Source organism: Halichoeres trimaculatus, unplaced genomic scaffold (genome assembly GCF_033239565.1).
Source record: "Halichoeres trimaculatus isolate MK-OKI-2021-1 unplaced genomic scaffold, fHalTri1.1 fHalTri1_scaffold_4, whole genome shotgun sequence".
In the NCBI taxonomy this organism is placed as follows: Eukaryota; Metazoa; Chordata; class Actinopteri; order Labriformes; family Labridae; genus Halichoeres; species Halichoeres trimaculatus.
Window position 1 is genome coordinate 2,382,267 of NW_027437182.1, and position 12,463 is coordinate 2,394,729.

The window sequence follows — 12,463 nt, forward strand, 5'->3', positions numbered from 1 at the left end:
CCATTTGTTCTTTACTGAATAAACTAATCTATCGTTTTAATAATGCATCATCATTCCAAAATGTTCGTCTTACTGCTCTCATTTATCATTTATTTACCCCTCATAAAGGAGTAATCCTGCCACGGGGTCATGAATCAACCTTTATTTATAAACCACCAGTTCACAACATGTGTAACCTCAGCAAACTTGACAAACAGAGCATGTTTTTAGGGGTCACTTTGATTATTTTTTGGTTTAGTATATGAGGGTCATCCTTTAATTCATTTATTAGCTTTCTTAAATGTTGCAATCAAACTTGAAAACTTTTTCTGGCTGAAACGACACTAGCTGTGAGTTTTCCACAGCAGCACATGAACGCTCCTCTCCTCTGATTGGTCATAATCTCGCTGTTGTCTCCTGATCTCTTTTCTGATTGGTAGCCTTGTTTGCCAGTCAAGAAAGTTTCCCGCCTCTGGTGACAGCGGGGCGGGCTCTGTTTTTGTGACTGGATGACGTCACCGTGGACTGTCCAAACCATGATGGCGGCAGCAGTGGAGCGGGGCGGCGGTCCCGGGTCCTCTCCTCCCGGGTCTTCTCCTCCTGGTCCTTCGCAGCCCGCGGTGGACTACTCCTTGCTGGTTGTGGTTGGAGCCCTGCGGCCCGCCGGCCTCCTGGAGCGGCTCCTGCGGCAGATAGACTCAGGTGAGGTCCAGTTAACCGAGGGGCAGGGCGGGAAGTCTGCGGAGCCCTTCACAATAAAACTCTTAAACTGACGTCACTGCTGTCCCAAAAAGTTATGCTGAAAAACAGTACATTCGGATTATCACAGCGGGGATTAACTTTTACAGCATAAATCTACAGTCGGAGTATTGTTTTCACTTGTCGGTCGGGTCTGGAGCAGTAAAATTTGGCCTGTTAGGGAGGGAGAGTCCACTAAGCACGATAACCCAGTAACGTGGACGGTAGCGGCTAACTTAGCTTCCTCTTCAGTTTCCTTCTTTGGTGTCCACTCAGAGCTTTCTCTGCTCAGATTAACAGGCCCCAAAGCTCGGTTTGTTGGTGTTTCAGTGTCTTTATGATGCTTTTGGTTGAGTTAAGTCATTTTAACGGCTCCTTAGCCGTGCAGGGGCGTGCCGGAGGAGAGATATGGGGCCCCCCAAAACCCTGAAAAGCAATCATCTATGATCCAAAAGACTGGGTTTCAAGTAGCAGGAGCAAGACAGTTTTAAAAGAACAGTCCGGAGACTTTATTATTTTTATTGAACTAAAAATAGTTTAACCATTAGAACACAGCTTTAAAAGCAAGGGTCACTTCCTGATCTCCAACCAATCAGAATGCAGACGGGCGGGGCTTCAGATATCACCTTTGTCAACAAAGTGTTGAGGTTAGATCAGATACTTCATTCTTCTTTTCTATGACTCTCTGCTTCTTCTGTTTGAACTCCTTAAAGAGTGAAGATGAGGTGGTTGAGTGTGCCACAACATCTGCACCCCTGCTGGTTTTATTGGTTAAAAAAAGATGTTATTAGAGGAGACAATAGGGGAAATGAATGGTGTGTGTGGTGGTGGTGGTGGGGGGGTGCAGTTGGCTGCAGCTGTTTGTGTTGTGGGATAAATTTAGAGGTGCTATCACAGCAGACAGAGCGGACATCCTGTCCATCAGAGATATCAGAGACATGGACAAAGCTTCAGACGTTTGTCTCGAAGGCTTTGTCTCTGTTTCTGTGACTGTTTTTGTTTGAGTGACTGTTTTTGTTTAGGTTTGTGTAATTGTTTGACTGTTTGTGTTTGTCTTACTGATTTTTTGTTTGTTTGTGTGACTATGTCTGGGACTGTTGGCGTGACTGTCTGAAAACTTTGACTTTTTCTGTTTGTTTGACTGTTTTTGAGACTGTAACTATTTCTGGGACTGTTCGACTGTGTTTCTCTGACTGTTTGTGAGACTGTTTGACTGATTGTGTTTGTCTTACTTTTTGTGTAACTGTATGTGTTACTGTTTGTTTTTGACTCTTTGCCCGATGGTCTGATTGTTTTAGTAACTGTTTTTGATTGTGTGACTGTTGGTCTGACTGTTTTTGTTTGTGGGACTGTGTTTGTCAAACTTTTTGCAACTATTTCTTTGTTTTGTTTGTATGACTGTTTGATTCTTGCTGTGACTGTTTTTCTGCATGTTTTTTGTTTGCGTGACTACTGGGATTTTTTTTTTGACTGTTTGCCTCTGTTTGTCTAACTTTTTTGTTTTTCTGACTGTTTGCCTGTTTGTATTTCTCTGACTGTTTCTGTCTCTGTTAATCTGATTGTGTTTGTGTTACTTTTTGTGTGACTGTATGGGTTACTGTTTGTTTTTGACTGTTTGCCAGGTGGTCTGATTCTTTGAGTGACTGTTTTTTTGTTTGTATGACTGTTGGCCTGATTGTTTGATTGTTTTGGTAACTGTTTTTGTTTGTGGGGCTGTTTGTGTTTGTCAAACATTTTGCAACTGTTTCTTTGTTTTGACTGTGACTGTTTGATTCTTTCTGTGACTGTTTTTCTGACTGTTTTTTTGATTGTGAGACTATTTCTGTGACTGTTTGTTTGATTGTGGGACTATTTCTGTGACTGTTTTTCTGACTGTTTTCTTTTTTGTTTGTGTTTCTAAACTGTGAATTTTTGTTTATCTGTCCGACTTTGACTGTATGACTGTGTTGGTCTAACTGTTGTTTGTTTGACTGTTTATGTGCCTGTTCGTGTGGTTGTGACTGACTATTTCTGTGACTGTTTGCCTGTTTGTGTTTCTCCGACTGTTTGTGTGTCAGTTACACTGATTGTGTTTGTGTTACTTTATGTGTGACTATATGTGTTACTGTTGTTTTTGACTGTTTGCCCGATGGTCTGGTTGTTTGAGTGACTGTTTTTTTTGTTTGTGTGACTGTTTTACCGACTGTTTGCCTGTTTTTTGTTTGTGTGATGGTTGGTCTGACTGTTTTTGTTTGTGGGACTGTTTGTGTGTTTGTCTAACATTTTTCTTTGTTTTTGTGACTGTTTGACTGTTTTTGTTTGTCTAACTGCTTTTGTTTGTTTGACTTTTTGTGTGATTCTTTCTGTGACTGTTTGTGTGACTGTTTGACTGCTTGACTGTTTGTCTTAATTTGTGTGTGACTGTATGTGTGTTACTGTTTGTTTTTGATTGTTTGCCTCATTGTCTGATGGTCTCATTGGTTTAGTGACTGTTTTTGCTTGTGTGACTGTTTTACCGACTGTCTGACTGGTTTTTCTTTGTGTAATTGTTGGCCTGATTGTCTAATTGTTTAAGTGCCTGTTTTTGTTTGTAGGACTGTTTGTGTTTTTCCAACTTTTTGTGACTGTTTGAGTTTGAGTTTGTGTGTCCCTTTGTCTGACTGTTTGTCTGACTGTTTCTCTAACTGTGTGTGTGTGTGAGGAGGATTGTTTGAGCCAGTTATTTTTGGTTAATGAGATTTTCACAGTGTGGTTAACACATGACGCTCTGCTCACACACAGACACAGACTGAAACATGTGAGGAGCAGAACTAACTCATTGAACCCTGATTGTTTCAACCTCCAATGCTGCAAGGAGTTTCTAAATTCTTCTTTTTATGGAGACCTTTATTTTGAAAACCCCTCCACAGGATGTGGTGTGTTGTGTTGAGCTGGACAGTCTGTTTTTGTTTGGCTGAGTGAAGTGGGTTAACGGTGTGAGGGCTGTCTGATAATCCTGTTACCTCACCGGGATCCAGGGACAGTGTTAACAGTTTCTAATGAAGCCATGAATGAGCGCTTTATTTTGGTAATCAGATTAATGTGGATTAAAGTGCTGAGAGGCTGAACACTGAGTCTGCTGTGAGTGATGGAGAGAGATCACCCTGCTGAGGGTCACACACACACACACACACGCACACAGACACACACACACCTTTTCCCCTCACAGCAGGGAGTGTCCTGTGCCGGGTCGGTCTGGTCTCTGTGATCTCAGTGGTTCTTTCTATCAACGCTGCGTCTGATTGGACGGATGCTCAGTATGAGTGAATGAGAGGAAGAGAGCACGCTGAGGATGAAGCTGCTTCATCACAGAGCCTCCAGGCTGAGCTGCACACACACTCACACACACACACACACACACACACTGTGCCAAGGGCATCACTGGAGAGCTGTTAGATCAGCAGACCTGTTCATAAAGGAACAGACTGTATGTTCTCTGTGTGTGTGTGTGTGTGTGTGTGTGTGTGTGTGTGTGTGTGTGTGTGTGTGTGTGTGTGTGTGTTTTCAGGCTGGTTTTCTGCCTGTTGACACAAAGAGGAAGTGGTGTTTCTGAATATCTGCAGCTTCCTGTTTGCTGAGGAGGAAACAGATCACATGGCAGAGATAGGAGGCGACAGAGAGGTTTTACTGAGGCCTGAGGCTGCAGTGACCACATCTGGACTACAGGGGGCGTACGCATGAGCTGTGTCACAATCCAGGGGCGAAGGACCAGCCTTTGTAGCCAGTGTAGACCGCAAAAGCTGAACTGAAATTGAGACGGTCTGGCCCAGGGAGCATTTCCTGTTTGTCACTTTCAAAGTCCTGAATTTATTGAACAAATTGTTTTGAACGAATGCCTGAAAAAAAAAACAATAAAGGAAAGTTTTAGGGTGAAGCTGTACATGTGACTTGACGTTCCTGTGTGTGTTTGTGTTCAGGTGTGCGGTGCTGGCCTGTGGACCTGCAGGTTTCCGACCTGGACCAGCAGCTGAAGCTGTTCGTGTCGAGGCACTCGGCCTTCCTGTCAGAAGAAGTCCCAGGTGAGTGCAGACACATAGTCACTCTGTAGTCACACAGTTTGATGAACCCACATCTGTCTGTCTCGCTCTCAGTCCGTCTCCTTCCCTGCTTGTCTGTCTGACTGCCTGCTCCCCTATGTCGCCCCCTGCAGGTCAGAGGACTCTGCAGCACCGTGGGGACGTGTTGGACACTCAGGTTGTGGTGAATCCAGACCATGACTTCGTCTGCTCTGAGGTGAGAATGATGGAGATTCTTTACAGTCTGATTCAGGTCCCGCCTTTTCACATGGAGGGGGCGGAGCTTATAAGCTGCACTGCTGACAGTTAGAAGGTCTGGAGGAGTCTCCCCCTGCTGGTGATGATGATGTATTTCCTGTGTGTTCCTTCAGGTTCGGCGGCTGCTCTGTGATTCGTCTCGTCACAAGCTGCTGGTTTTGGCGGGACAGTGTGTGGAGGGGAGCGGAGACATCGTGCTGCAGAGAGGCTGCTTCTCCCTCTTCGACCTCGTCCACATCCTGTCAGACCCAGAGGTCAGAAAACATCAAACACTGGAACGATTGATTAACATAACATGACTTCAGATCAATTAGTCTTCTTCATATAGCGCCAAATCACAACAAATGGTATCTCGAGACTCCAGGTGCTGTTTCTAAAAGCGTGTCCTGTGTCAAAGAGGCATAGTGGGATGTGGTTCCTCTAATCTGGGATGTAGTTCTTTTAGTCACTGATAGGCCTGGGCGATATATCGATTATATCGATTAACTCGAAATTTTCCTTGTGGACGATTTAAAAAAATGAAACATTTGATTTTTTGTCTCCCCGCTATTGCGCACCTTTTATACCGCGGTAAGCGCTGACTCCGCGTGTGTGCAGCGTGATTTAACAGATCACTAACAAAACCACAGAAACCTAAATGTCATAAAAATGTTCGTGTGCGTCTTTGAGACCCAGCACCTTGACGGAGACGTGTTCCTTATAGTCTGTATAAACAACCCTAAGAGATTGATATAAACTAGACCTCTCGTCAGTGAACATTCAAATCCCTTTCCTCCAATCCTCTGTTTTCTATCTTTCACTTTTCAGGAGTTTGTTTAGATCTTTGACTGAAACATTTACAAAGCCGGGACCCTTTACGTTCACCTGCAGATTATTGACGATGTGATTGATGCGTAAAACCCGCTGCTCTTCGAAGTTAATACTCTGATCATTTTGAGATTTAGACAGTAAAGAAATATACATTAGTTTGTCTCAGACCATCCTCACTCTACTGACGAAAATCTCCTCTTATGGTGACATGGATGGATCATGATTTGTTGAAGTAGGCTGGGAGGTGGGAGACGGGACGACGATGGGGGATCGAACAGAGCGGCACGCTGCTCGGACAGACATGACTGAGACATTGTTAAACTTTTACCGGGGGAAAGCTGAGTTCTGTCTTTCCCTGCAACTCCCTCTGCTCCACCAACTAAATCCTCCATTCAGCATAAACCCATCCGCTGACAAACAGAGCAACATCACGAACCAGCATCAAGGTGCGCTCTGTCAAGCAAGGGCGGACCAGACTTTTTAGACTGGGGTGCCCCGACCAGGGCACTGACTTATGCAGGGAGGCATGAATTTTATGAGCCCACACTTGAATAAATAGCTTTTATTTTTACTTATTTGTTTGTATTTAAATTAAATGATAAACAGGCTACAGCCTTAAAAAATAAAACTAGACAGAAATTAAGTGTATTTTTTCATTTAAACCTAGAATATAACAGAACAGTGCTGTAGTGCACTGAAACAGTAATGTACACACTTTTCCTAGCAGTATTTTTAAATTCAAAATGTACAAAATGGTGCAGCTTTCACTGTGAATGTAAATAAGTCTGCCTCCTTTAAAACTACAAAGTGAAGTTACTGAAACAGAAGAAAAGCTGAAACTTCATTTCCAAGAGTCAAATAGAGGTTACATAAATTAAGTTTTTGACAAAATTAAAACAAAACTGGTTTTGAGTTTTCTCTGTCATTTGTGCTTATTGTTTTCTTTAAAGGAAAAAAAAGTCGTCAAAAAATCGATTTTTTTTGTGAAAAAATTGAAAATCGAATTTTTTGTGAAAAAATCTGAGATTTTGTTTTTAGGCCACATCGCCCAGCCCTAGTCACTGGTATAGGTCCTGTGGTGACTAACGTAGTTCCTTTTGTCCCTGTTGCAGGTGGGGGAGCTGTTGAGCTCGGCAGACCCAGCGATGAAGGCCAGCCTCACCCTCAGCTGCCCAAACTTCGGGGTTTGGGAGGACCGTGCTTTAGAGAAGCAAAACCTGCAAGACTTAATCAACATTTGGATCAACCCGCCCCCCGTCCTCCCAGAGATGGAGGGTTTGCAAGAGTTTATAGAGTACCTCTCTGAATCTCTGGAGCCTGAGTCCCCCTTTGAGCTCCTGGAGCCCCCAAGCACCGTGGGGTTCCTAAAACTGTCTCGGCCCTGCTGCTACATCTTCCCAGGGGGCCGAGGAGATTCTGCCTTCTTTGCTGTAAACGGTTTCAACGTCCTGGTGAACGGCGGGTCCGATCCTCGCTCCTGTTTCTGGAAACTGGTCCGACACTTGGACAGGATCGACTCGGTGCTTCTGACCCACATCGGCGTGGACAATCTGCCCGGGGTGAACAGTCTGCTGAGGAGGAAGGTGGCCGAGCAGGAAGAGGAGTCTGCTGGACCTCAGTCTGAGGAGGACTGGATGAAAAACCTGATCTCCCCTGAGATCGGGGTGGTCTTCCTGAATGCTCCTGACAGGCTGAAGTCCATTCAGGAAGACCCTGGAGAGCTGCGGAGCTGTGACCAGGCAGCACTCACCCTGGAGCACTTACAGAGACTAGAAATCAAGCCTGAGCCTCTGAGCCGGTCTAATGGACCCACTATAGAACCAACAATCTTGTTCCAGAAGATGGGAGTGGGCCGTCTGGAGCTGTACACCCTGAATCCCGTCAGCGGAAGTAAACACCTGGAGGCCCTGATGCAGAGTTGGCCAAACAACGGGTCTCACGTAAAGGGCTCAGATCTCCCACTGCCATCCCTCGCTTCTGTTTGTGCTCTACTGGTCTGGCATCCATCAAGTCCTCAAGACAAGATCATCAGAGTCCTCTTCCCAGGGTGCACCCCACAGACCAAAATTCTGGATGGACTTGAAAAACTCAAACACCTGAGTTTCCTGAAACATCCAGTCGTGTGTTTGAAGGACCTGGAGACGCCCAAAGCCGAGAAACAGCCAAAAAGAGCAGAGAGTAGAGAGAGCCTCAAGTCCCAGTCCAAGGAAGTCCGAGCCAGCAGTGCCTTTCAGAAAGACAAGACCGGACGAGTCGACGTCAGAAAACAGGAGGTGAAAATGAAGCCAAAGGCAGCAGCTGAGAGTTCACCAAAAGAGAAGAAGGATGTGGAGGAAAAACCCAAACTAAAGGACCCAGACCCCAAATCTAAGTCTCAGAAACCTGCTGAAAAACTGGTCCCAAAGAAGGATGTGTCAAAGGACGAGAAAAAGGAGGTGAAGAAGGAAGAGAAGAAGACTCCTGTAAGTGTTGTAAAGAAAGAAGAGGCTGCAGAGAAGAAGAAAGAACCAGGAAAGAAAGAAACTGTAAGTTCAAAACCAAAGAAAGACCTCAAACCGGAACCAAAAAAAGACACCAAGAAGGACGTGAAGCCTGAGGAGAAGAAGACGACGAAACCTGCTGTCAAAGAAGTGAAGAAAGCTATGACAGGAAGCACAGAACTAAAGAAAGGTCCAGGTAAAACTGGGACCCTAAAGAAAGAGGGCCCAAAGAAAGACTCTGCGAACAAAGGGACCAAAGGAAAATCCGGTTCAGCAGAGCAGGAGCATCAAAAGGATTCCTCCAAGGTGTCAACACCTGAGGACATGACGGCTGAATTCAAAAGACTTCGACTTGAAGACCACAACGGGAACAGGGGCCAGACCTCAGAGGTCCCAGCAATCATGGACTCTGATGGGGTAAAGGCCCAGGGGAACCAGCCCCCCAATGTGGAGAGCCCTGAGAAGTTTCGCAGTTTGGAGACAGACCAGACAAAGGACCATTTCAACACCAAATTTGACCTTTCTCCAACTGCGCTCCAGCCGGTCCAGAACGGACAGGATGAGGTCTGCATGAGTTCAGAAGAAAAGACTCTGGAGCTGGTCTCGCCTCCAGAACAGTCACCTGAAGAGGACAGCCTTGGGGAAACAGGATCTAGTCTGGACCATAATCTTGGAGGTTCTTGTGTGACTTCAGACTTTGGTTCCTTGAAAGACGGTCTGGAAAACTCCATGTCCCCTCAGGACAAACAGTCCGGTCTTTTGATGCTCAGTCCTTTCAAAGACTCCTCTTCCACCCTGACCTCCATGCCAGCTGAAATCGGTTCTCCTCAGTCCACAGAAGTGGATGAATCCCTGTCGGTGTCTTTGGAGCAAGTGGCATCCCCCAAAGGACCACTGGGGGACAGAGTCTACTCAAACGGACATGTTAGTGATCCGGACTCAAACACAGGGACGACCTTACCTTTGAGATCAAACCATAACGGGCGTTATGGGGGTGGATCAGAGGAACACATCCACACGCTGTCCGAGCTGATCTCAGAAGTCCCTCATGATGTGGATCTCTGCTTGGTGTCCCCGTGTGAGTTCCAGCACCCAAAGACATCAGAGACCCCTCAGCAAGGTCTCACCTCAGGGACCTCCCCAGACCTCTGCGATAACAACAACCAATCACAGGACCAGAGCAGCAGCGACGGCCCCTCAGCCTTCAGCCAGGAGACTCCCCCTACATCCATTAGCAACTCCCTTGCAACCACCTCAGACTCTGATGTGCCCCCTGGTACCGAGGACTGCCCCTCAATCACAGCAGACTTAGACTCTGACGACGACTCCAGTGGCCTTATTGTCCCTGATCATCCCAGTCCACATCATTTATCTTACAGGATGGGGCAGCTTCCTTCACACGACCCGCCCCCGGCCCCTGTTAAGGACCTGCCCCCCTTACCTCCCCAGTCTGGAGCCTGCATGGCTGACCCAGAAACTGATGGGTCCAACAAGAACCTGAAGGGTTCAGCCCCAAAGACCAAGAAACCCATGGGTTCTCTACAGAAGACCACCTCTGGGACCTCTGCTGCCATGAGCAAGTCCAAGACCAGCACCTCCTCTGGGCTCTTGAGGCCCACAATGAACCTGGACACCAAACCCTCATCCAGAAACTCCCTTGGAGGGTCTAGAATTGGAGCCCCAAGACCTCCATCTGCAGGTATGTAAGCTCAGACCAGATCAGGGTCAGTCAGAGAAGGTAGTTTTTGGTTCTCTGAATTTCTACTCCAGGTCAGGCACCAGGGTTCCCAGTGGATCACAGCTGGACCATGTTTCTTTTCTTCTCTTAACCTTGAACCAGAACTTGTTAGCAGTCCAGGTCAAGGTTCACCTGTGTGGACTGTTTTTATTTCAGTCTTCTGTCTCCCCCTCAGGGTCCAAAGCTGCTGGTCCTGTAGGGTCTGCAGGTTCTGCGGTCTATGTGGACCTTGCCTACCTGCCGTCAGGGAGTTCGTCCTCCTCAGTGGACGTGGAGTTCTTCAGACGTCTCCGCTCGTCTCACTACATCGTTAGCGGAGACGACCTTGTCAAGGAGGACACCATGAGGATGCTCCTGGATGCTTTGCTGGACGGGAAAGCAAGCTGGCCTGAGGTCCAGGTCTGTGGAAGCCCTCATCAAGTCTGCCTTACCTGTCCTCTAACGATCTGTGCCCTGATTGGTCTTGTTCCTTGACTCCCACCAGGTGACGCTAATCCCAACGTTTGATTCGCTGGTGATGCACGAGTGGTACCAGGAGACACACGACCGGCAGAGGGAGCTGTCAATCACCGTGCTGGGCAGCAACAGCACTGTCGCCATGCAGGAAGAGACCTTCCCCGCCTGCAAGGTCGAGTTCTGAGCGCCCACATGGAGCCCCGCCCACCTCAACGCTGGACCAGAAGTCAGAGGACAGTGGGAGTAGTCTGATTGTTGCCATGGTTATAAAGTAGTGACCAATCAAAGGATATATGTGTAGGGCCAATCCTGTTCTGGAGGGAGATTTGTAGTGAGCATGCTCAGTTGCTGCACAGCCCTCACTGTTCACCCACATGTAGACAAAACAGGAGGTCTGCTTTACAAACGGTTCGTACATTTCCTGTTCCTGTATGACATCACTGCACAGTAATCACCTGTTATCACATGTCACTTCCTGTCTGTTGGATCAGAACCTTTAGCTTGTATGGAAACAAACATTAGCATGTTAGCATAACAGATGACAAATAAGTTATTCAATGCAAAGCTGTAACAGAACACGCAAAGTAAGTGCTAGCTGGTGTTAGCATAGCCTGCTAGCTGCAGTCCTCTGGTGGTCTGTGTCAGTCTTGTTGATCAGAGCAGGACAGATGATGTTGATAACAGGATGTTAGTGTGTCAGAGAGCGTCGTCATGTGAGCGTCTTCAGTTTGAGCATCTCATGATCGGAAACAACAGATGCTTTATCTGATGAAGAGACATCCTCCTCCTCCTCAGGCCAGGATGGTTTAAATCTGAGCTCAGAGATTAATCTGAGGAAGTCTAAATGTGTCAGAGCTTCTGATCCAGCACGCAGGACAGTGAGGTGTGTTTTAGCACGCAGGTGTGTGAGGTGTGTTTTAGGGAGGAGAGATTCGGGACCACGTGTTCTTCTTCTGCTGTTGTATTTCATGTGGTTTGCTCACAGATCTCAGATTTTAGTGAAGGAGAACAATTTTACTCATCGTTAAGAATCACAATTTGTGTTTTTATGTCAAACGTCTTTCATCTAAATCCTACATTACCCATGAGCCTTAGCTCTTGGAGATGATTTTAAAGTGAAGAATGTGTCTGAAGCTCCTAAAAGTCTGCCTGTGACCTCGGCATGCTGGAGTCCGCCGGGTTACAGAGTGTGCTGCTCCTCGATTGGATGGTTCACACAGCTGGGCTCTGTGGGAGTTGTAGTTCTTTATAAAGATCAAAAAAAGATCCAAACAGTTTTATTTTGTTGGTTATGAAGAATCTTAGTTTGTGAATCTGAAACATGAAGAAAAATCTCAGCTTTTCAATCCTGCCTAACGACAACATTTCAATCTTTAACTTATTTATTTATTTTAATTTGTTTTCGTCCTTTAAGGAGCTTCTGAAGTGAGTTTTGGTACGAGCTCTTCCTTCAGTCTCTCTGTAAACAGCCGATAATCCGTGAGTCTGTCGACCTGTGAACTTTATAAACTTTACAGACTCAGAGAATGAAGGTTTTTATTAAGTCAAAGCATTTCAAAGTAACTCCTTTAAAGCCTTTTAAACCCCATCACTGTCTGATCAGAAACTCTAAGTGGTTAAAAAAACGAGCCTCAGATTCTTTTATTAGACAAAAATTATTTTATTGTTTTACACACACACACACACATACACACACATACACACACACACTGAAGTGATTCTTGTCTTGAAACACTAATTTTAATGATTCTTTCAAAATAAAAGTTTCCCTTCACCTGAGTGCCTGCAGTGAGTTTTATTGTGAAAAGGTGACACAGGAAGGAGGTGGACATTTATACAAAAGTGAAAGTCTCAATGACAGTGTGACAGCCCTGACAGCCCAGGGTCCTGGTGAAGACCTCCACCTGCAGACCTGAAGTGAGCCCTGTGGGATCTTCTCTTCAGTCAGACTCTGCTGCCCCCTGCTGGAT

At 46.0% G+C, this 12,463-nt stretch overlaps 1 protein-coding gene across 1 annotated transcript; it reads left to right on the forward strand.

The window, feature by feature from the left end:
• Nucleotides 1-499: 499 nt before the first annotated feature.
• On the forward strand, nt 500-12,261 carry map1sa (microtubule-associated protein 1Sa). Its single transcript, XM_074667431.1, has 7 exons — nt 500-681; nt 4,653-4,754; nt 4,886-4,968; nt 5,123-5,263; nt 6,932-9,998; nt 10,213-10,436; nt 10,522-12,261. Exons 1-7 carry the CDS (start codon nt 516-518, stop codon nt 10,675-10,677), a joined length of 3,939 nt encoding a protein of 1,312 aa, XP_074523532.1. The 5' UTR covers nt 500-515; the 3' UTR covers nt 10,678-12,261.
• The last annotated feature ends 202 nt before the right edge of the window (nt 12,262-12,463 follow it).

What these genes read in the sequence shown, in the direction of transcription:
- map1sa (XM_074667431.1), top strand. Translation starts at nt 516, where the DNA reads ATGATGGCGGCAGCAGTGGAGCGGGGCGGCGGTCCCGGGTCCTCTCCT. An exon ending in CCTGCGGCAGATAGACTCAG is followed by an intron (nt 682 to 4,652) that starts GTGAGGTCCAGT and finishes GTTTGTGTTCAG; the next exon opens with GTGTGCGGTGCTGGCCTGTG. An exon ending in CCTGTCAGAAGAAGTCCCAG is followed by an intron (nt 4,755 to 4,885) that starts GTGAGTGCAGAC and finishes CGCCCCCTGCAG; the next exon opens with GTCAGAGGACTCTGCAGCAC.